The sequence below is a fragment of the Fusarium flagelliforme genome (genome assembly GCF_020744385.1).
Source record: "Fusarium flagelliforme strain FIESC 12 MPI-CAGE-AA-0113 chromosome Unknown B0J16scaffold_1, whole genome shotgun sequence".
Classification (NCBI taxonomy): Eukaryota; Fungi; Ascomycota; class Sordariomycetes; order Hypocreales; family Nectriaceae; genus Fusarium; species Fusarium flagelliforme.
The window spans coordinates 1,449,471-1,470,817 of NW_025763503.1; the positions used below are offsets into that span (position 1 = coordinate 1,449,471).

Sequence of the window (21,347 nt, forward strand, 5' to 3'; positions counted from 1 at the left end):
GTAACAGTGGGGTTCAATCAAGCTCAAACGCCGCGTAATTGGGGATTCAATAGGAGCTATGGGCCCCCAGAAGACATGGAATTTGTTAGCAGCAACAGCTGTCAAGTGGCTGAAAGCTAACAAGAGTGGAGTCAGACCATCGATTTACCCCTGCGTCCATCCCCAAATGACAGGGGGCCTCCACTAGAAAACCTAAGAGAAGAGGCAAGCTGGCCAGGTTGTCCTCGACAGTAATTAGTTCACTTCATTGGATTGGATCTTACGTCTTCAATAACTTAACTTCTTCCAAAGGGAGGCTTCTCTTTTTTTCTTCTATTTTATCAAAACTGCCCCCTTTTTTCTTTTCCTTTCTCTTGTTCTTGTAGGTGCGCAATTCTTATTTGTGCATACTCTTCCTCCTCCTATTCTATCGTTCCTTTGTTTCCCTATTCCCGTTTCTTCTATCTCTTGGTGTAACTCAGGGCACCTCTATTAAACCCCTGAGGTAAGTTTTGAGACCTGTCATTCCTCGGGGCCGTTTGTGAGACGTGTTTGCTCCATTGCATACAGTACTGTACAGTACTTGATATATGCCGTGGCCTTCACCTTTCTTTCTTCAGCGTCCATTTTCAAACCCATCCGTCCTTAACTAACCGTCGCATCGTATAGCCAACCGAGACCCATCATGGCTCGAAGCTCCTCGCCGCCGCAGGGCAGCCTGCGACAGAGAGGCGCGCCATCAAAGAAGCTCTCCGACGATAATTTCAATCCCAGCCCTGAGCTTGACAAGCTTGCCAAGGCTGGTGCTCAACGGGCCGCTATCCAGAGCGAGACCGAGTACAAGATTGGTCTCGCAGTCATCACTGTCTTGTCCTTCGTGACTCGATTCTGGGGTATCAGCCACCCTAACGAGGTCGTTTTTGACGAGGTTCATTTTGGAAAGGTAAGCTTGAGACCGAATATTCCAATTGCGGAAGGCAATCGCTGACTTTGATGCTACAGTTCGCGTCCTACTACCTCGAGCGAACCTACTTCTTCGATGTCCACCCTCCTTTCGGCAAGCTTCTTTTCGCCTTTGTTGGCTGGCTCGTCGGTTACGATGGCCACTTCCACTTCGATAACATTGGAGACTCCTACATTGCGAACAAGGTCCCTTACGTGGCTTTCCGAGCTCTGCCCGCTACCCTCGGTGCCTTGACCGTCGCCGTTACATACCTTATCATGTGGGAGTCTGGTTACAGCCTCCCCGCCTGTATTCTTGCCGCCGGCCTTCTGCTCCTCGACAATGCCCACATTGGACAGACCCGACTTATCCTCTTGGATGCTACTCTCGTCCTTGCCATGGCCTGCAGTCTTCTCTTCTACATCAAGTGGTACAAGCTTCGACATGAGCCCTTCTCCCGCAAGTGGTGGAAGTGGCTTATCCTTACCGGATTTGCTCTTTCTTGCGATATCTCGGTCAAGTACGTCGGTGTCTTTGCTTTCGTTACCATTGGCTCTGCCGTTGTCATCGATCTCTGGGACCTCCTCAACATCAACCGACCCGGTGGTGCTATCAGCCTGCAAGAGTTCGGCAAGCACTTTGCTGCTCGTGCCTTCGGTCTGATCATCATGCCTTTCTTGTTCTACCTGTTCTGGTTCCAGGTTCACTTCGCTGTTCTCTACCGATCTGGTCCCGGTGACGACTTCATGACCCCCGAGTTCCAGGAGACCCTGAGCGACAACGTCATGTTGGCCAACGCGATCGATATCCAGTACTACGACAGCATCACCATCCGCCACAAGGAGACCAAGACCTACCTCCACAGTCACGAGGACCGTTACCCTCTCCGATACGACGATGGCCGTGTTTCTAGCCAGGGCCAGCAGATTACCGGTTACCCTTACAACGACACCAACAACTACTGGGAGATCTGGCCCGCCGACAACAACAAGCAGCTTGGTCGCATCGTCAAGAACCACGACCTGGTCCGTCTTCGCCACGTTGGCACCGACAAGATCCTCCTCTCTCACGATGTTGCCTCTCCTTACTACCCTACCAACCAGGAGTTCACTGCTGTCACACCCGAGGAGGCCCTTGGTAAGCGTGAGAAGGACACCCTCTTCGAGGTTCGCCTTGAGCACGGCAAGAAGAGCCAGAACTTCAAGTCTGTCGCCGGTCACTTCAAGCTCATTCACAACCCAAGCAAGGTCGCCATGTGGACTCACACCAAGCCTCTGCCTGAGTGGGGTTACAAGCAGCAGGAGATCAACGGTAACAAGCAGATTGCACCCAGCTCCAACGTCTGGATCGCTGAAGACATTCCTTCTATCCCCGCCGACAGCCCTCGTCGCCAGAAGCCTGAGCGCAAGGTCAAGTCTGTTCCATTCCTTAAGAAGTGGTTCGAGCTTCAGCGTGCTATGTTCTACCACAACAGCAAGCTCACCAGCAGCCACCCCTATGCCAGCCACCCTTACCAGTGGCCTTTCCTGCTCCGCGGTGTCAGCTTCTGGACTCAGAACGAGACTCGCCAGCAGATCTACTTCCTCGGTAACCCTGTTGGTTGGTGGCTTGCCAGCAGTCTTCTCGCTGTGTACGCCGGTATCCTTCTTGCTGACCAAGTCTCCCTCCGCCGTGGAATTGACGCGCTTGACCGCCGTAAGTCATATCATGATTCCTTGTTGAGATACACACTAACAAGTTGAAAGGTACCCGCTCCCGCCTGTATAACTCTACCGGTTTCTTCTTCCTTGCCTGGGCTACTCACTACTTCCCCTTCTTCCTTATGGGACGACAACTTTTCTTGCATCATTACCTTCCAGCTCACCTTGCTTCTTGTCTTGTCGCTGGTGCTCTTCTCGAGTTCATCTTTAACTCGGAGCCTGCCGAGGAGGTCACCATCAAGGACAAGAAGGGCTCCGTCAGCCCCAAGCACCACGTTACCGCCGGTGAGCGATTTGCCGGTCAGAGCATGCTCAGTGCCTGGATTGCCTGTGGTGTTATTCTAGCTCTGATCATTGCCGGCTGGTACTTCTTCCTGCCCCTTACCTACGGTTACCCTGGTCTCTCTGTTGAGGCTATTCTCCGAAGGAAGTGGCTCGGATACGATCTGCACTTCGCCAAATAAATGATGGCGCAGGTCACTTAATGAATCTTTGAATTTTGATAAGATTCAAGAGGATGAGGAGGATTTGTATGGATCATGTGGTGGAGTATCATGGACTTCAACTTGGCTTGTAGGGCATCATGTCAATGATCAATGGGAGAAATATCAGGGTTCAATGGAGAAAATGAACCCTTAGTTACCTGACGAAGCTAATCTCTCAATTTTATTTTGACGAACGTAAAGACTTGGAGCTACTGAGAGCGTGAGACGTTGGTCCGATATTTCTTTATTTATCTGAACGAATCGACCACGGAAGAATTGCAATTATGCCCGATCAAGATGTGTCTTGGCAGGGGGAGCTTGAGCCCCTGTAAACTGCTAAAATATGTACCCCGGATCATCATCAGTCAAGACCACTCTGAGGTCCAGAAGCACATGTTGCAGTAGGTCTTTTATGGTTGGTATCCGTGTCGTCGGAAATTTCCACTATATGTGTGCTCTTATTTGTTGAGATCTGGTTGATAGGTGCAATCACTGCTAAAAAGAACCCCTCGTATAGGAGTGCCATCCCTGTTATGCCGATTTGTTAGAGGGCTGTAGGTAGGTACGCTGGGTCGGCCAAGGAAAGGCTGAACCCAAATGGAGACTGCACTCCAATAGTTGACATGATCAAGCAAGGGATGCATACAAATTTACATAAATCCAATGCAATCCTTCCAAAATCAGCGAGATTGATCAACCATGATTTTTCTTCTCGGATGATATTTTGTGTTTTCAACAGCTGAACCTGCCGCACGGTAAATCTACATCCGCTTCAAACTTCTCCGGATCCTTTACGATGCTGCTTCGCTGTCCTCATCACTGCGCATAAGCAATCATGGTCTCGCATACAAACCGCCTCTACCTCCGTCGCCTTCTCCGCTCACGCTTCCCCAAGATCGTCTTCGTCCTTCTCATCATCATAAATATCCTCGATGTTCTCCGTATTCACAAAAACCTCATCGATGCCGACCGCACGCCCGCCCCAAAGCTGTCGCAGCCGCCAGAGCGCATCTATATCGCTAGCATGCACTTCAATAACGAGCGCGTGATACGAGACCATTGGGGACCTGCAGTTGTACAACTGTCTAAGCTTCTTGGGAAGGAGAATGTTTTTGTTAGCGTGTACGAGAGTGGGAGTTGGGATAAAACGAAACGGGAGCTGAATAAGATGGCAATGGAGCTGGAGAATATGGGCATTCCACATCGCGTGGAGATGTCGGAGTCGACGCATAAAGATGAGATTGCGAATCCGAACAAGGGCGAGGGCTGGATCGATACGCCGAGAGGGAAGCGCGAGTTGCGAAGAATACCGTTCCTGGCCAAGTTGAGGAATAGAACGCTGCAGGACCTGATTGACTTGCAGAAGAAGGGCCAACATTTCGACAAGGTTTTGTTTCTCAACGATGTCGTTTTTACGGTATGTTATATCCTATCTGTATTGTGGCGCAAAGCTTCTGACACAATTGCAGACCGACGATGTTCTCAAGCTATTAGGCACAAACGGCGGTGATTATGCTGCGGCCTGTTCGCTCGACTTCTCGAGACCACCAGAGTATTATGATACATTTGCGCTGAGGGATGCCTCTGGATATGCGCATGCAATGCATACATGGCCATACTTTAAGTCAAGCGCTTCAAGGAATGCGCTCGTTAACCATGTTGATGCTGTGCCTGTTGCCAGTTGCTGGAACGGAATTGGTTTGTCTACTTTCTGAGCCGATGATCGCAGTAACTGACATGATCTTAGTCGCAATGCCTACTGAGCCTTTTACTTCATCTTCCAAACTCCGCTTCCGCGGTATTCCAGACTCCTTAGCAGAGCATCATTTAGAAGGCTGTGAGTGCTGCCTCATTCATGCGGACAACCCTCTCTCCAAGACCCGAGGTGTATATCTCAACCCTCATGTCCGCGTGGGCTATAACTCCGCCGCGTACAAGGCCGTACATCCTGAACAAGGTGCATGGGTGTCTACATGGCAGATCTTCTCTGGCCTCTGGATCAACCGCATTATGCGATGGGTCTCAGCACCTTTTGACTCGTTGGTGGTGAGGAAGCGTGTAGCGGCGTGGGAGAAGGAGGGCATGGGGAGGAGAGAGCCTGGTGAGTTTTGTCTGATTAACGAGATGCAAGTTCTTGTTGAGCGAGGCTGGGCACATGTTTAGATACGTTTAAGATCACGTTATAAAAAGGGAGAAAGTCGAGATACCCATAGAGTTAAAATTGAAAGAGATGTTTAGCCTGGATATCAAGAACAAAACGATATGTCTATGAACAAAGATTTGACCCGGAATCTATCAGACTCCAAGCTCTACAATACTTACCGGCCATGGACCAGCCATGACTCTATTGGACAGGGGCCAATGCTCCTACATCTTGACACTCAGGGGTCCAGCCCTCTGCATTGTCGTCTTACCTTATTCTCTAGCACAATCTTCTCCGAGGACGTTCGTTAGATAGAACAGTCTCCCCTTCCATATCCACAACCTTGTTCGGGTTCCATTTATCCGAGTTGATCAGAGTAGTCCAACGATCTCTGGCCATTAGCACTGACCGCACAAGCTCTACATTTTGGTTCAACTCCTTTGGCTGCTTTACAAAGACTTCTTTGTAGGAACCAGCTGTGGCAGAAGCATGAGAGGAAGCAACAGAAGACTCCGAATCCGACGAAAACTCTTCCATAGAAGGATCGACAATAGTCGCAACCTGCGGCTGCACAGCTTGCCATGCATGGCCGCGGATAATGCGAACAGGTTTGAAAGCAACTTTCAAAATATTCATCTCTTCTTTCACCTCTTCTTCCAAATCATCCTCAGGCTCGTTGGTTAGTCTGCTACAAGGCTCAGTGTCGTTAGTACAAGGCCGGCGAACCAAGTGTATGGTACGGGCAGGAGGTTCTTGACTTTGAGGAAGATTGTGAGTGTCCCAGTAGGATTGAGTTCGGGAATCGTCGTGCCAAGCAGCCCTTTCATGTCGATCTTCAGGGCGTGGGGATGATTGTGGTGCTGGTAACTTACTTTGATTTATAGTGATGTTCAAAGAAATGTTAGTCAAACCATCAACAATTTTGTCGGGAATTGGCTCAAGCTTAGGGTTTGAAGGCACAAGGGATGGTTTACCAGTGACCAAGTGGTGATCCTGCTTCGAGGAGGAAACGGGGCGTGAATGAGACTTGTAGGTCTCACGCAGAGCAGCATCTCTAGCCCGTTTGACAAGTTCATCCTTTCCACTGGCCATGAACTCCAGCGCTTCGATTGTTCCTTTTGGCCTAGGGCACTTTCTGGGTCTGGAGGAGACATTCTGTCGTCGTCTAATGGCGGTCGAAGGTTGATTTCCTATAAACAGAGACATGATGAGTGGGCGGAAACAGAAAAGGAACTTGATAATGGTAATATGCTGAGCAAACCGTGAGGACAAAGGTTCACTTTAAAGGAATTTCACGTCTCCTGATTAACTTGGAACAGATAGGTCATGGCAGTTTGTTCAAAAACATACGGTGAAATATCTATTGTAGTCATAATGCAGGTTTGTGCGTTTTCATTACAGACGAACAAAGAGGCTTGTACATGACTTTGTCTATAAGTTCTGTAACAAGCTTCAGGCTGTTCTTTAACTATCCAGAACAAGGACTTTAACAAGTGCTTTGTCCAAATTCTCAGCACTCTTGGGCATTCGCTCATTAACATAACAGAGTAAAGTTTGATGTACATAAATATCCCATTCACTCCCATGAGTTTCTGCCGATACACCGATCAACACTTCTTCAACGATCTTCAGTCTAGACTGTTTCAATAGTTCGATCAAGAACTCGACTTCAAACAGCCAAAGACGCACATCTTCGCGCCTCTTTACATCGACCAGCAACTTCTCTACACTGGATAACACCACATCTTTCGCCCATCATGTGTCAACACTACATCAACGAGTACGAGTCTTGTCACCACAACAAGTTCGACAGAAAAGACCAGTGCTGGCAGAATTTTATCGAGACTCACTTCTCGTTCCTAGCATCTTGTATCTATCCTCCAGGCTCTCATAAAGATGTCAAAATTTTCAGTCCTGTCCATGGAATGTGTGGTAGCTGCAATAAGCGTAACCAGCAGAACACCCGTCGAGACTATGGCGGCTTCACTGCACAGGAAACTCATGGTGTTGGAAGCTCCCGGGGTATGGAACAGGTGCAGGCGTCTGTTTACCCCTGGAGACAGATACAGCCATCTGATTACTCCTGTGGAGGTTTCAATGAGCCTCCTATGAGATCCCCTGAGAATTCTTACCAGCCTCAGGCTTATCCAACTCAGGGACATCAACCTCAAGCTCAGACGAATAACCCTTCTCAGCCAAATAGAGCTCTTGGTTCCAGAGCTCTTGATTCCGGAGAAGCTCCTCGACCTGGCTACGGATATGCCAGAGCACTTCACTATCAACGTTTCGTTAGTCCGCCTTCCAGACAGGTAAGTCATGGCCCAGATGGTATCGAGCTGACGAACCTGCAGCCCTCTAACCTTCGACATAGCAACAGGAATGCGTTTGCCAACAGTAACGGCTTTATCAACAGCTCAGAGCCTAGTCCTTACGAGATGCAGGCTACTGCCGGTAGCCGTGACAGTATTCTGTCAGAGAATGGACGTTCACCGGCTCAACGTACTCTCAGGCCTCTCACGCCCATACCTAGTCCTCACGAACTGGAGTACTCTCTTAACAACAGTGACAGCGTTGATTCACTGAGCTCAGCGGCAAAAAAGACCACCGGCAGTCGTACAAGACGCCGTCCCAGAAAATTTGGTACCCGCGGAAACCTAGACATCATGGACCGACTTCCTCGTCCCGCTCCACGACTAAGGCACTGTGAGCGTATTCCCGTCCCTAGTAGGGTCGCGGCGCTGCGAAGGGAGCATGGTCCCTCTTCAATTGACCGCTCTCAGACGGTGTCTCCTCTCACTGAGAGCGATCTAAGAGCTCCTTTTGTTCCGATCCCTTTGTACGATGAGTACCCTGAGTACGATGTAGACAGCAACTACCCTGCGCGTATCTAGATTGATTGTAAGAAGAATTGGGGGAATGCGAGGCGTGGATTATGAGCGATGTTTAAGGATTATGTTGCGACGAAGATGATATTTCATGCATGGAAGACCTCAGAGTTAAATGTCATTTTATGCATCGTAACAAGTCAGCACGTAGAAAGAAAATTGAAGATTTTATTGATTTCTTTATCTTTTTAATTTCCAAACATGTGAAAACTTGTAACCGTATTGTAGGGTGCTTTAGTGGGATGTACAACAATGCAAGATGTTCCGATATCAGCCATTGCAACGGAACACACCATATGTCCTCTTACGAAAGTTTATCATATCGGCAAGTGAGTGAAGACATAAGTTGTGTTATACGAGAGTCCTCAATGCCTCAACATCAGTGATGGATGGTGTGGTATTATCAGTCAGAAGCTGAACATCCCCAAATATAGACTTACACAAATCGCCGGCCAAATATAGTCAGCCAGGGATGAACTGGTAGGAGCGAGCAGATCGTCACTAGGATTAAGAATTTGCGGGCAAACATAGACCACCAAACCTATGTCATTGTCGAATAAGGAGCGTCGACTCGTAGATGTTTTGATCATGGGTTGCACTAATTAAGCTTGTTGGGAGGCGATATTCAAGGTCATTTGCTGCATCTCGAATCTCGGGACAACAGCCCTGTCATCAATCGGGATTGAAGGGACCAGTTGCACAAGGATGAGCGAGAAAAAACAATCCGTTTCAAAGCGGGTGATGTCAGTGGTTCGTTCTTAGAATAACCAAAACTGCATACGTATCCCTTGCGAACCAGAATACGGGTGCCTTGGGAATGGGGTTCATCACTCGAGGCATCCAAATTTGTCCCCGGTCAAGCATAGGCTGCTCGATAAAACAAGATCTTATTGGCTCATGGCAGGGAACTTGTTAAAGTTGACGACAACGTAGAATAGGACTTTTGTGTTTCATACCATAACCGTTCCGTTCGAAAAGTCCTGATAACATAAACGAATGAATGCAGGAGCCGAATAAAACGTCGAGCTTGCGTGGAGACGTACGTAGGATGTGGTTGTTTTGGTAGGAAGTGTCACATCTACTGTATGATTGCGTACGTGGATCTGGTCTTCTGGTTTAGTTGCTCCTAGGAAGTGGATGACAGACAGACTTCCCAAGCTTGGCAACGGTCTAGATGACATTGCGATGGCTTCATACAAAGGTACCCCTCTGCAAAAAGACCATTGAATGTTTCTGCAGATTACAAGCCAAGACTTGTAATCCGCAGACCCATGACAAATTTATGCATGTTTCAAGAGGCCGGCGGCAACGGTGACTCCTCCTGATCAAGAGAAGAACCTCTCGATAACAGCGTTTGGCTGTGGCGGATACTGACCGATAAAATCTGGGACCAACGGCCTCAATCTGGGACGCTTGCTTCAGGGCAACATCTCTGGAGGGTTAGCAGTGCGATGAGATGCAAATGCAATGCAATGCAACGGTTGGGGGATGGGGGGTCCACGGTCCATGACCAGAAAGGGAAATCGCCGGCCATTGAGTCAACGGTGACATGACAATCGTTTCCACCAACCCCTGCACCGAGAAGCAGCCCTATGCGTGGAGCAAATGCGCGGTCGAACCTGGTCAATTGGCCGTGGGTCCACGCTACGGGGACGGAGAGAAGGAGGAGGCACTGGCGGTGGCCAGTACTGTATGAATGGTTACGGAATACAGGAACCAGATTGTCAGACTAGTCAAGGAGAATTCTCTGAGGATGGGGGTGTGAGGCTGTGGGAGCTTTGGTCTGGTGTTCGTTCTCGATCTGAGAACAAGCAACGATTCTTCATGTTGCGCACGGCATTATGAGTCGCTGTCGTGTTCTCTTCCATGAAGGGTTCTCTACGACGATCATGCCTTGAATCGGTGTTTATCTGCTGCTCGAAGGGTCTGAGGACGACAATGCATGTCTTGATGGTTTGTTGCCGAGTCCCCTAAACAACAAACCTCAAATTTTCTCGCACAGTTGATGGCCCAATACAGTTCGAGATCCCTTCAATCTAAACTCAAGAAATCAAGAAATCGATGCTAAGAGGGTTGCAAAGAGGCAGAGCAACGCCATTGCAGGCACAGCCGTCAAAGAGGGCTGAGGTGGAGGGCCGATATGCAATGCATCAACTGCAGTAAAGTGCCAGGAATGTCCTGTACAGTACAGTGTAATTTGTAACACCATCCGTCTCATCGCTTGCAGACCAGGAGCGAATGGGATAACACCCAATGGCCAGTTTAATGTCGGTCAACACCAATCAATGGGCGAACTTAAATGACCGAGAACTAACAACGGGAGATGGCCGCACGAGGATCAAACGGAACAGAGGCTAGAGCACTGAACAGAACCAGACCGCAGCAGCCGTACTGTATTGCTGACGGTCTAACCAAGTCACGGACCATCAGAAAGATGCGAGTTGAGCCGGCGGGGCGTCGATCCCTGCAGACTCTCCGCAAGGCGTTTTCAATAGGTTCATTGCAGCGGTAACTGGTTGTGCTTGTGCCATTTCCGCGACACTAGGAACGACCAAACGTCATCCGTATTTCGGTAATACAATCAACAACACCATTTTCTCTTTCCCCCTTATGTTTGGGTCCATGATCGTGACAGTCGGGTCGTCTAAAACAGGACGTTTGTTCAGACTCGGAATGAGGAAACACCCATTTTGTGTCGAGTACGCAAAGGGCCACGACAGTCGGTACGCAATGAAAGCATTTTTGACCCCCAAAATGTTCAAGTTGTTCTTGGCTTTTCAATGAGATCAATGAGAGATCTGGAAATTGTTCTGCCTCGCAGAAACTGGACTGTAGCCGTCAGTAACTACAAAGGTTCTGCTCTGGAATTTGGGGTGCGAGAAGAGAGAGCAAGTCGGAAATGGCGGAGTTTGTGGGGATACCAGAATGTTGTTTGTCATAGTCGAGGTACCCGAAACCGTAAGCTCGAACTCGAATCCGTTGCGGCTCTGCTGAGGAATTGGGGGGAATTCTGGTGAGAAATGTAGAGAAATTGGTGAGCAACGAGAGTTTACAGTCTCTCATCTCTGTTAGCGACATTGGTACTCTCCTCAGACCTGTCCTATCATGTTCAACTTGGTACAGGGGTGCCCCTCCTCCGCACGGACAACGCCCCAGCCCGTCCGCCCTGCTCTAAACCCTTTTGGGAGGGGTCTCTAGGCAGCAGTCAGGATGGGCTGAGTTTAGCCCCCGGTTGGTTTCTAAGCATAACCTCAGTCCAAAGACACCGAATTTCGCCCTCTTCCTTCTTTACCTCTCCCAATTCATCAATCTGACTCTCTCGTCACTCTCTCTCTCGTCACTCACATATTTCTTCCTTCTTAGTCCTGAGGCCACAGCGATTCAATCCAATCCACTCGGAATTTCACACACCCTGCGGATCCCGGAATCGTACACCCTCTCTATCAACCCTCATATACCCTTTTCCGCCCCGTCCTGCTCTTTCCTCCAGTTCCACCCGCCTTTTCCATCGCAACGCATCGCAGCGCAGCGCAACGTCTATATTCAACGCGTTCTATCTCAATTGTCGATACTCTCTATTTGATCTCGTCGAATACATATCTTGTCGAGGTTTCCCGAGTCGATTTTACTGCCTGAGGAACACATAATCAGTCCGATCTACTCGCCGCTTGTCTGCGCCACCTCCACCGCATTGGCTCGCCGACAGTGAAGCTGATCAATCAATCCTCTTCCATCTCTGACCTGGTACGGTTACTATTTTATCTCGTCTTGACATTGGAGTCTTCGTCTCTTCACCTCGTCTTATCTTGTTTTCGGTTTTCTCTGGCGTCACTTTCAATTGTCGTTGGTATTCGTCCATCACCCGGTATCCCAATCTGGCCTTGATCAACGTCTAGGCCTTTGCTCCTGGGTGTGGGAATTAGGAATATCGACTGTGACTCATCTCCCCGTTCCTTACTACCAAGCACTTGCTTGCATTCAAGGTCGAGCTCTTGAACTAACGGGACTCCCCGACTTAGCTTCAGGACACCTCTGGCCATCAGTCGACTGTCCTTTTATTTCATACCCACCTTGCATCTAAGCCATGTCCTTCACCCACCCTCGTCGAAGGACTCCGGTGACTCGCCCGGACAGCGACACCGAGAATGTTTTGTCCCTTAAGAACAGCTCGACCCTCCGCAAGGGTGCGACCTTTCACTCTCCTACTTCACCATCTTTGACTTCGGACGTCACATTCGTCCCTCCTACTCTGCCTCGAGCTCAGTCCCATCTGGATGATGTTGTCGATGCCAACCGTCGACGTGTGGCCTTGACTCTAAACGACATCGACGAGGCTCTGGCTAAGACCCAAGAGCTCTCTCTGTCACCCAAGTCAAAGCCCAAGACTCTTCGCGACACCAGTCTGCCCATCCCTCGTGGTTTCCTCGAGGGACCCATCGTCGATCCCAAGATGACAAAAGAAGAAGATAGGCGCACCTTGCGCCCCAGAACTCGCTCTTCACGAGGCCATGCACACCTTTCTGACAGCGGTTTGGGTACGTCGGTGGCTTCCACAAACGAGAAGCGGGATGCAGTCACTGCATCAAAGGAGACAAAAGTGCAGCAAACACGATGCATCACAAGATCTGCTGCTTCCACAGCGGAAAGGCTTCCTTCACTGGGATCAAAAGCTGTTAACCGCATTCACGAGCACACTCTGCGCCCTTTGTTGGCCAAGCCGACTCTCAAGGAGTTTGAGCCCATCGTGCTTGACATCCCAAGAAGAATTCGATCAAAGGAAATCATTTGCTTGCGAGATCTTGAGAAGACCTTGATCTTTATGGCACCGGTAAGTCAGCTTCTGACTGGTAATGGCGTTTGGGAAAATACTTATCGGAGTTTGTCTTTAAAGGAGAAAGCCAAATCAGCAACCTTGTACCTGGATTTCTGCCTTACGTCCGTCCGATGCATTCAAGCGACCGTCGAATATCTTAGCGACCGCGAACAAATTCGACCTGCTGATCGACCTTACACTAACGGATACTTCCTCGACCTTAAGGATCAAATTCTAGAATACGGAAAGCAACTTGCCGCCAAGAACAGCGGCGACGAAATGGATATCGACGCGTATGTACCCAGCTTCGTCCCCTTGGATCATCCAACTAACTTTCCCACAAGATCTGATGAGATCAAACTCATCGGTGGCCTATCTGAGAACGGTCGTCCTGCCGAACTCGTCCGTGTTCGCAAGGACGGCACTTACATCTCTCTTGAGACCGGCAAGCCCGTTGAGACAGACGACGATATGCCAGTCCATATGAAGCGCTCTCTGAGCCAGCAGCTAGAGGATGAGGAGGAGATCCAGCGATCCATGGCTCGTCGTAAGAAGAATGCCTCCCCTGAGGAGCTGGCCCCCAAGAAGTGCCGTGAGCCCGGTTGCAACAAGGAATTTAAGCGACCCTGTGACCTCACAAAGCATGAAAAGACGCATTCTCGTCCTTGGAAGTGCCCTGTCCCGACTTGCAAGTACCACTCCTATGGTTGGCCTACCGAGAAGGAAATGGATCGACACCATAACGACAAGCACTCCGATGCCCCTGCCATGTATGAGTGCGCGTTCAAGCCTTGCCCGTACAAGTCAAAGCGCGAATCAAACTGCAAACAGCACATGGAGAAGGCTCACGGCTGGACCTATGTTCGAACCAAGACCAACGGCAAGAAGCTGCCTTCGATCGCTGGCAGTGTTCAACAGCAGACACCTCCTCTGGGCAACATGTCGACACCATCTTCGACCGAGTACAACAGTGTACCCACACCCCCTCAAAACGACGTAACCCAGTTCATGGGCAACGACTTCCCTCTCTACCCTAACGACTCCGACTGGATGTCAGTTAACAACATCCCTTCCGAGGCGATGCATTTGGACTTGACTCTTGACTCAACTTCACCTGCTTCTGCCAGTTCTTACGAGCAATACGCGCCATACCAGAACGGTTCGGCTTTTATTCTCGATAATGAGGATCTCTACGCTGCCCACATGCAGCTTCCAACCCAACTCCCCACACCCGAGCACCTCATGTACAGCAACCCGAAGATGATGCAACAACAGCTGCCTATGTATCAGCAAGTTCCTCAGCAGGTTCCTGTTCAGGCTGCTCCATCTCAATTCTCGCCAACTGGTCAGGAGACTGCCATGCTCTTTACTCCCAACTCACTGAGAGATGTTGATGAGGGATTCGATGACTCCTTTGGCGGAGAGGGAATGGATTTTCCACTCTTCCCTAGCGGCGACAACATGGTAAAGACCAATGATTACCCGTCGCTATTTGGTGAGATTCCCAGTGCCAATCTGGGCTTCTCCCAAAATTCCCAAGACCTTTTCCAAATGGACTGGTCTAGCATGCAACCTGACATGAATTTCTCGCCAAACAACTTCGATTAGGGAATCGATGGCTTGCCGAGATATTTTCCTCCATACCACAATGAACACAATGAGTAAAGGGGAACTTACTCAAAATTGTATAATGTTCCCCAACAAAATTGCCAAACAGCTTTTGGTTTGATGAGACACGAAACACTAGTTTATAGGCCACCCAGCGCGGGATAGGGTCTTTCATGTATTGCAGACGTTTGCTTGACTTTTGGAGCTTGCTTCGCTCTCCTTGAGATTAGGAGGAGAAGGTATTGGCCTTCAGCGGATTTTTCACGAGGAGGAAATGTTTATTATCCTTCGAGTTGGGTATTAGGATGCGCAACACTATCTCACTTCACTACAGAGTGCGGTTCGGTTCAGCAAGAAATAGGTTTTGTTTAGCTAGTATAGAGTTCGCCTCTCCTCTTATGGGATAGAAATACACCCACATCATGTACAATACTTTGTCCCATGTGACCTTGAGAGTTTGTCGCAGGCTGTAAGTGCACAAGTAATATTCGTGTATCTTCACGCAGGAGTTGGTCAGTGTTATGAAGTGTTCCAGATGCTCTTGTCTTTCTCGGCGGTTTTTTCACATAGACGCAACTACAAAGGATCAAGCTGAGGGTTCAGAAGAATGAATTGGGACGTGGTGTCCTTGTGTATCAATTGTCTGGGTTGAATTTCAACAAATCTCAATACTCAAGTCCTTTGTGATATAGGGTAACCTCATATCGAAGTGGGCCTCGATATCTCGCTTGATGAACGAAACTGCCCCAGGCAACTCTTCCAACCGCGTCCTTCTACTTACAACGCGCAAGATGTGCGGAATTCATGCTTCCATCACCGCGAGCTCCGATCAGGCCCTATCGTCAGAACTAGAACGATGTCTCTGCAACAGAGGACCCGATCACACAGGGACTGTGAAGACGCAGCTCGATAACGGCCATGGTGAACTCTTTCTCTCCTTCACGTCGACTGTTTTGTCGCTGCGAGGAGATCATGTAGCAAAACAGCCGCTCGTCGACCCTGTCACGGGATCTGTCCTCTGCTGGAACGGAGAGGCTTGGGCTATTCGAGGAGAGCCTGTGCAGGGCAATGATGGCGAAGCTATTCTAGCTCTGCTGGCCGAGGCCAGTCAAGGCTCGGGAGTTGTTATGGATGTTCTACGAGCTATCGAAGGACCCTTTGCATTCATCTATCTGGACAAACCTGCCAAGCGACTTTACTATGGACGCGATCGACTTGGTCGCCGGTCGTTGCTTGTCAAAGACGGACTCCCTTTTACTCTTTCAAGTATCGCCGAGACACCGGTTGAGGGATGGACCGAGGTTGAAGCTGATGGATACTATACTCTGGATTTATCTGTTGATGTTTCTGGTGGACTGCTGCCAGAGCGACATGACTGGACTGCTGACACTTCCTTGGTGAGTTGTGTGTGAGTATTACCCCGAAAAGCCTGCTACTTACGTCCTCAGGTGTCGAATATTGGCGTGTTCAACGATGAGATTCCGCAACAGAGTTTTTCTTTGGAGCCAAACTCAAGATCTGTGCAGGAGCTGCATACTCATCTGTTAGACTCTCTTCGACTACGAGTTTTGGACGTTCCACTACCTCCAAACGCTACACCTACGGATGCACGAGTCGCCGTGCTATTCTCCGGTGGTCTTGACTGCACCGTACTAGCGCGCTTGTCCCATGATATGATTCCGCTAGATCAGAGCATTGACTTGATCAACGTCGCGTTTGAGAATCCCAGAATAGCAGGGCAATTTCCAGATCTGTCACTGGAGGACCTTTATGAGAAGTGCCCGGATCGAATGACGGGCAGAAATGCATTTGCAGAGCTCAGCCACGTTTGCCCCGGTAGGACATGGCGGTTTGTAACTGTAGGTGAACAAGGGACGCACAGAGATGAAGACGCACTGACTGGTCGCAGGTAAACGTGCCTTATGCCGAAAATCTTGAGCACCGACCTGAGGTTATTCGCCTAATCTACCCCCACAATACAGAGATGGACTTGTCGATCGCCTGTGCCTTATACTTTGCCGCGAGAGGACGAGGGCTAGGCGAGACAAACATTGAATCAACGCCGCAGCCATACAGCACGACGGCACGAGTGTTGTTGTCCGGACTGGGAGCTGATGAGCTGTTTGGTGGATACGGTCGACATGGTGTAGCTTATACACGGGGCGGCTACGCTGGAGTTGTGAAGGAGCTGAAGCTTGACGTGAGTCGACTCGGAAAGAGAAATCTCGGCCGAGATGACAGGGCCATGTCTCACTGGGGTCGAGAAGTAAGATTCCCGTACCTCGATGAGCGGTTTGTTAAGTGGGCGATTGAGTCTCCGGTATGGGAGAAGTGTGATTTTGAGAATCCAAGTGGTGGAGACGTTTTGGATGCAGAGAAGAGAGTGCTGCGACTGGTTGCGCAATCTCTTGGCATGAAGACTGTTTCACGGGAGAAGAAGCGCGCTGTAAGTGATTTCAGTTTTGAAGCAGAGGTCCTACCGCTAACGAGTTTTGATAGATACAATTCGGCGCGCGAACAGCCAAGATGGAGAGTGGAAAGACCAAAGGGACGACGCTTCTTTCATGATACAATCCTGAAGTGTTGTTTGTCTAAGACAGTCAAGTGACTGTGGATTGTTGACTCTGCTATGATGATTCTTCAGATACTTCCGAGGCATTTGAAACATGGGCATAAAACATTGATTGAATGACTGTGCGTTTGCAGAGATGACATTAATGTTATCTACTGTTAACCCTTTGTTCTGATTTGTTTATGGCGTTGACAATGTTGATGAGGTTGTAAAGGCAAGTCTGAGCTTGAGTTTGATGATGACCGATTTGAAGGGATGATGGCATTGATAGATAGATAAATGGATAAAATGCCATGGAGAAGCTATGACATGGAATGATCGACCCACCTACGATACGAGAGATGGCCCCTGTAACATGCCTACCTAGGTAGCTTGGGTACCCAACTGTAATCGCCTAGACTTTTGTTGCATGTGGTAGCATCTATGGCAGGGAGACAGCCGAATTATCCGCGCCAGCATGTCATTGCGACTGAATATCTCAATGAAACAAGCGCAGATCCAATCAGAACGGCATCATAATGGTCTTTTCTACTCAACGCCAAGCAGCCGCCAAGCGAAAAATGCCATCATTCGATACCCGTCCAAAACCGGTGGAAACTACCAAGAATAGAAGGGCGTCCACTGTTTTGCATGGGCGGGCGGTTGGCCTGGGCGGTGGCCAACTGAAAGCAGTGGTTGTGGTGCGACGAGCCCCTGCATCCATCGAATCGACGCGATGGTTTAGACACTTTAACCCCCTGTGAGGGTTACCTTAAACACCCCTGGCCCCTGTAACTTTCAGGTGTCTTTCAGGTCCCCGTCCCCCTCCAAGCCTCAAGGCCTCCATCGGCGCGCTTCCGAATGGAGTTTGCCTCTGGCGCGCGCCAAAACTTCAAAGGGAGGGAAGGAACAAAAAGGAAGCTGTTCCCTCTTTTGCTTCCTTTCTATTTATTCATTATTCTGATTATTCCTCATTCATTTTTATTGATTTGTTTTATTCTATACTTTCTCTCTTTTTTTATTGTCTCAATTGAACGTTTCATTCTGTCTTTTTTCTTGTTTCAGTATTTCATTCTTTATTTCCTTTTACTGTCATTAACAACAAAATCAATACGAATCGAGGCCTCCAAAGGAACATCAAAAGCAACACTTTCTCAATCACAACATCACGACAATCTCTTATCCCCCAATTCTTTATACCGGTTTCTTAATGCTTGGAAACTTCATCGGGGTCAGGGACCAGGATTCCTACTCAAACTCGACAACTTCATCATCATCTCTATCTCCTACGTCTGCGACGGGCTATAGCAGTTTTATCAACCAAGAAGAAGACGACAACATGCGTAAAGGAAACCGTCCTCCTCCGCTGAACCTCAGCATCGTCCCTAGGCCGAGATCTCTTCCTCGACTCTCTACGACCCCTCAGCCCATCGCCAAGGAGCTCACTCCTTTACTGACTCCTCTGCCTGAAGAGGCCGAGGAACCCACCGGACCTGTGGTACGCGCTGTCAGAATTGCGGTGGATTTCATGCAGATAGTTTCATGTCTGCTTGTCATTCTGATGCTGGCCGTCTTTCTTGTTTCATATGCCGGAGCTGTCAACTCCTGTCATGGGTATGTCTCCATCCGTTCATCCCTTCACCCATGCATATATAAGCGCATTATATATCTTGAGGCTCAACCAAGCGGAGCTAACTCTAGTCTTAGTCTCAAAGCACTTGTGCTCATCGCGACCCTCGTTTGCGATGTTGGCCTTGGCATGTGGTCTATCGTCAACAACGATAAGCCATGGTCTGGCTCCGCTGTCTTGCTAAGGACGCTCACAGCTTCAGTGCTCGTTGGCAGTCTGATCTCCTTCCTTGCAGTGGATGGAGTCTTCCCAGCAGACTACACATACTGGGGTCTTCCCCTATCACAATCCGGTGCTCCGGTACTGTGTCTCGTCTCTGCTATTCTGTACGTTTGTTCTTCTCACGTTTCTTAATGTGCGGCATACTAATCCGATCTCAGGGGATGGAATCTCGTTCACGTTGTGCTGTCTCAGCGAACAACAGAGTGCTGGGCTCGACTGTGCTCCTGGTGGCAGCGACAGAAGATCAGACGGCGATTCGTGTCCGGCAGAGGACATAGACGAGGACGCAGCGGACCCTGGTGGTTCAACTCTCGACAGTCGACCTTGGAAAAGGGAGGCTGGGCCTGTGTCTCATCATCATGAGTTATGACTTTTTCTTACTGTTGATCGGAGAAGAGCGGCTTTGGATATGAAGGAGTTTGAAGATCGGGAAATATGTACCCGGTCTCATTCATCTATAGCTCCATGATGTATAGGATGGAGCATATAGCAGGGGGGATAAAGTGGATGTAATAAGTCCTTGTCCTTGTCCTTGTCGTTTAGTACGATATAGGCGAGAAGAGGGACACCGACCGAGTGGCAAAGACCACAACTCATGAATACATTCTCTTGTTTCAATTTGGTTTATACTAGTGACGTCACGAAAGAATATCTGGTGAGTGAACGGAAGGATGTAAGTGTAAGCATTCAGTAATTTCGTTGTGTATATTGGCATGTTGCTTATCGGGCATGATATCATATCGTCAACACTTATCACTTAGAAGAATGCACCGCAAAGACTTCAAACAGTGTCTGGTGATTATCTGAATAATATCAGAGTGCTCTTAATACCTTCGTATCCGTTTACCGGGGTCGAGCTATGGCATGCCCGACTTGAGGTCTGAGGTGGTATAGGGTACGTTCTTCAGCATCAGCGAACGGGTTGACAAGGGAAAGCCCAATGTTTATTCTGCAATTGACTCACGCAGTAAACAAGAAGATGGGATTCATGACATAATAGAACATGCTTTGAGCTCATGACTACCCAAAGCGGTGAAATTACTCTAAGGAATTGCTTTGTTGCGGCTCCGTATCTCCATTGTGTAAAATTAATCCCTGGCTCTACTGTGAGTTCTCTCCGCATGCGATTCCATCTGATGGCAAGTTCCGAAGATACTGAACTATTGATTTTAGACGATATTGCACAAGACTGATGCTAAGGAGAGGAAATAAATGTGAATGGACTAAATAATTCCGCTGTGGATGTTGTCTCGGCACAGACGATGCAGAGAGTCAGAAGACTCATTTCGGAGTCATGACTAAGATCTCAACCTCTTAAGCCTTTAAGGTAGAAAGAGAGTCAAAGAGCATGTCCACTATAACTGCAAGCCAAGCTTTTAGATTAAATGCCCTGTCAGTGATTGAATAGGTACGTGCTGGAGAAGCTTGAAGATATTGATTGAAGAGAGAGGTCATTGATCAAGGATGGTCCATGCTGATAGAGACTAGAACAAGCCAATTCCTGGATCAGAAACAGGTGATGGCATAGCATAAGATAGAAGAAGCCATCACCGTCACCACCAAAAGATGACGAACCGTGCGCAAGCCACTATTGGATTGTACTACCAGAGCCTGAAACCTTCAAGGGCAAGCCACGAGAGACTTTGCACTAAAGACAATATTCTCCGCAGAGGCAAAAAAGAAGAAAAGAGTCTAGACTTAAGCTGTTGTTTATGAAGCTCCATTGCTCAGCTGTGCCTGAAATATGCGCCACTCAGGGGAAGTTAGAAGTTGTCTCTAATACGATATCTCAAGATGAATTTGTTAGAGACATTATTAGGCATCAACTATCAAAAGATCTATAGAGTAGATCATTACAGTGCAGATCACTAAAGATCTTGTACTTGGGCCTATCTCATCTTACTGACAGATCGCATCAGGCCAGGGACGACAATAGAGAATGTCGATCTGCCGAAGCTCGAAACAAAGACAATCCCCGCCTCCACAGACAGGATTTCCTCCCTTGCAGCATCTAACCTGGATAGGTAGACTTTGCTACGTAAATACGATCTCTGCAGCAAGTAGATGAAATTCACCAACTTTAAAAATAAACATCTACAGCAGCCACACGTTTCAGAGGCAGGTAGGCCTCAACTTAGTCTACTGCACACTTGACCTCATGTAAAAGATATCACCTGCTAGACCTAGACCTAGTTATCGTTCAAGGTCATTCCCAGAAAGAATCAAGACTCAACTGAAGTTGCCCAGAATTCTCAGGCCTGAAACGTTACTCTCTCTGCAACTTCTCTTCTCTCGAGTGTAATTTAACTAAATACTACGCCTAAAAGACTAACGTTCAAGTCGTCAACTAACCTCTTTGAGGTTAAAGCTGCGAATTGATTTGTTGGA

General features: G+C 48.7%; 7 protein-coding genes across 7 annotated transcripts; 6 read left to right on the forward strand and 1 right to left on the reverse strand.

Annotated features, from left to right (window-relative positions):
* The first annotated feature begins 237 nt into the window (after window positions 1-237).
* B0J16DRAFT_6723 (Dolichyl-phosphate-mannose-protein mannosyltransferase-domain-containing protein) lies at window positions 238-3,277 on the forward strand. The gene is made up of 4 exons (XM_046134262.1): window positions 238-484; window positions 649-922; window positions 982-2,617; window positions 2,668-3,277. The coding sequence occupies exons 2-4, from the start codon at window positions 665-667 to the stop codon at window positions 3,084-3,086; spliced, it is 2,313 nt and encodes a 770-aa protein (XP_045988452.1). The 5' UTR covers window positions 238-484; window positions 649-664; the 3' UTR covers window positions 3,087-3,277.
* A 511-nt stretch (window positions 3,278-3,788) lies between these two features.
* On the forward strand, window positions 3,789-5,443 carry B0J16DRAFT_6725 (cryptococcal mannosyltransferase 1-domain-containing protein). Its single transcript, XM_046134265.1, has 3 exons — window positions 3,789-4,524; window positions 4,577-4,805; window positions 4,855-5,443. The coding sequence occupies exons 1-3, from the start codon at window positions 3,943-3,945 to the stop codon at window positions 5,268-5,270; spliced, it is 1,227 nt and encodes a 408-aa protein (XP_045988453.1). The 5' UTR covers window positions 3,789-3,942; the 3' UTR covers window positions 5,271-5,443.
* Window positions 5,444-5,529: 86 nt separating this feature from the next.
* Window positions 5,530-6,456, reverse strand: B0J16DRAFT_313162 (uncharacterized protein; the record flags this gene model as incomplete). The annotated part of the gene is made up of 1 exon (XM_046125108.1): window positions 5,530-6,456. The coding sequence occupies one exon, from the start codon at window positions 6,454-6,456 to the stop codon at window positions 5,530-5,532; it is 927 nt and encodes a 308-aa protein (XP_045988454.1).
* A 413-nt stretch (window positions 6,457-6,869) lies between these two features.
* On the forward strand, window positions 6,870-8,233 carry B0J16DRAFT_390728 (uncharacterized protein). Its single transcript, XM_046131896.1, has 2 exons — window positions 6,870-7,559; window positions 7,602-8,233. The coding sequence occupies exons 1-2, from the start codon at window positions 7,008-7,010 to the stop codon at window positions 8,139-8,141; spliced, it is 1,092 nt and encodes a 363-aa protein (XP_045988455.1). The 5' UTR covers window positions 6,870-7,007; the 3' UTR covers window positions 8,142-8,233.
* A 3,986-nt stretch (window positions 8,234-12,219) lies between these two features.
* On the forward strand, window positions 12,220-14,556 carry B0J16DRAFT_259035 (zinc finger transcription factor ACE1; the record flags this gene model as incomplete). The annotated part of the gene is made up of 3 exons (XM_046123201.1): window positions 12,220-12,963; window positions 13,027-13,241; window positions 13,293-14,556. The coding sequence occupies 3 exons, from the start codon at window positions 12,220-12,222 to the stop codon at window positions 14,554-14,556; spliced, it is 2,223 nt and encodes a 740-aa protein (XP_045988456.1).
* A 422-nt stretch (window positions 14,557-14,978) lies between these two features.
* On the forward strand, window positions 14,979-17,124 carry B0J16DRAFT_313165 (asparagine synthase-domain-containing protein; the record flags this gene model as incomplete). The annotated part of the gene is made up of 5 exons (XM_046125109.1): window positions 14,979-15,011; window positions 15,249-15,953; window positions 16,005-16,415; window positions 16,466-17,002; window positions 17,056-17,124. 5 exons carry the CDS (start codon window positions 14,979-14,981, stop codon window positions 17,122-17,124), a joined length of 1,755 nt encoding a protein of 584 aa, XP_045988457.1.
* Window positions 17,125-17,965: 841 nt separating this feature from the next.
* B0J16DRAFT_326751 (uncharacterized protein) lies at window positions 17,966-19,686 on the forward strand. The gene is made up of 3 exons (XM_046126040.1): window positions 17,966-18,721; window positions 18,815-19,063; window positions 19,118-19,686. The coding sequence occupies exons 1-3, from the start codon at window positions 18,318-18,320 to the stop codon at window positions 19,320-19,322; spliced, it is 858 nt and encodes a 285-aa protein (XP_045988458.1). The 5' UTR covers window positions 17,966-18,317; the 3' UTR covers window positions 19,323-19,686.
* Window positions 19,687-21,347: the final 1,661 nt, after the last annotated feature.

Bases quoted from the DNA above. Each gene is read 5' to 3' on its own strand.
- B0J16DRAFT_6723 (XM_046134262.1), top strand. From the start codon at position 665: ATGGCTCGAAGCTCCTCGCCGCCGCAGGGCAGCCTGCGACAGAGAGGC. The intron at 923-981 runs GTAAGCTTGAGA...TTGATGCTACAG, and splicing joins ACGAGGTTCATTTTGGAAAG to TTCGCGTCCTACTACCTCGA. The intron at 2,618-2,667 runs GTAAGTCATATC...ACAAGTTGAAAG, and splicing joins AATTGACGCGCTTGACCGCC to GTACCCGCTCCCGCCTGTAT.
- B0J16DRAFT_6725 (XM_046134265.1), top strand. From the start codon at position 3,943: ATGGTCTCGCATACAAACCGCCTCTACCTCCGTCGCCTTCTCCGCTCA. The intron at 4,525-4,576 runs GTATGTTATATC...ACACAATTGCAG, and splicing joins TCAACGATGTCGTTTTTACG to ACCGACGATGTTCTCAAGCT. The intron at 4,806-4,854 runs GTTTGTCTACTT...ACATGATCTTAG, and splicing joins CAGTTGCTGGAACGGAATTG to TCGCAATGCCTACTGAGCCT.
- B0J16DRAFT_390728 (XM_046131896.1), top strand. From the start codon at position 7,008: ATGTGTCAACACTACATCAACGAGTACGAGTCTTGTCACCACAACAAG. The intron at 7,560-7,601 runs GTAAGTCATGGC...ACGAACCTGCAG, and splicing joins TTAGTCCGCCTTCCAGACAG to CCCTCTAACCTTCGACATAG.
- B0J16DRAFT_326751 (XM_046126040.1), top strand. From the start codon at position 18,318: ATGCTTGGAAACTTCATCGGGGTCAGGGACCAGGATTCCTACTCAAAC. The intron at 18,722-18,814 runs GTATGTCTCCAT...CTCTAGTCTTAG, and splicing joins GCTGTCAACTCCTGTCATGG to TCTCAAAGCACTTGTGCTCA. The intron at 19,064-19,117 runs GTACGTTTGTTC...ATCCGATCTCAG, and splicing joins TGTCTCGTCTCTGCTATTCT to GGGATGGAATCTCGTTCACG.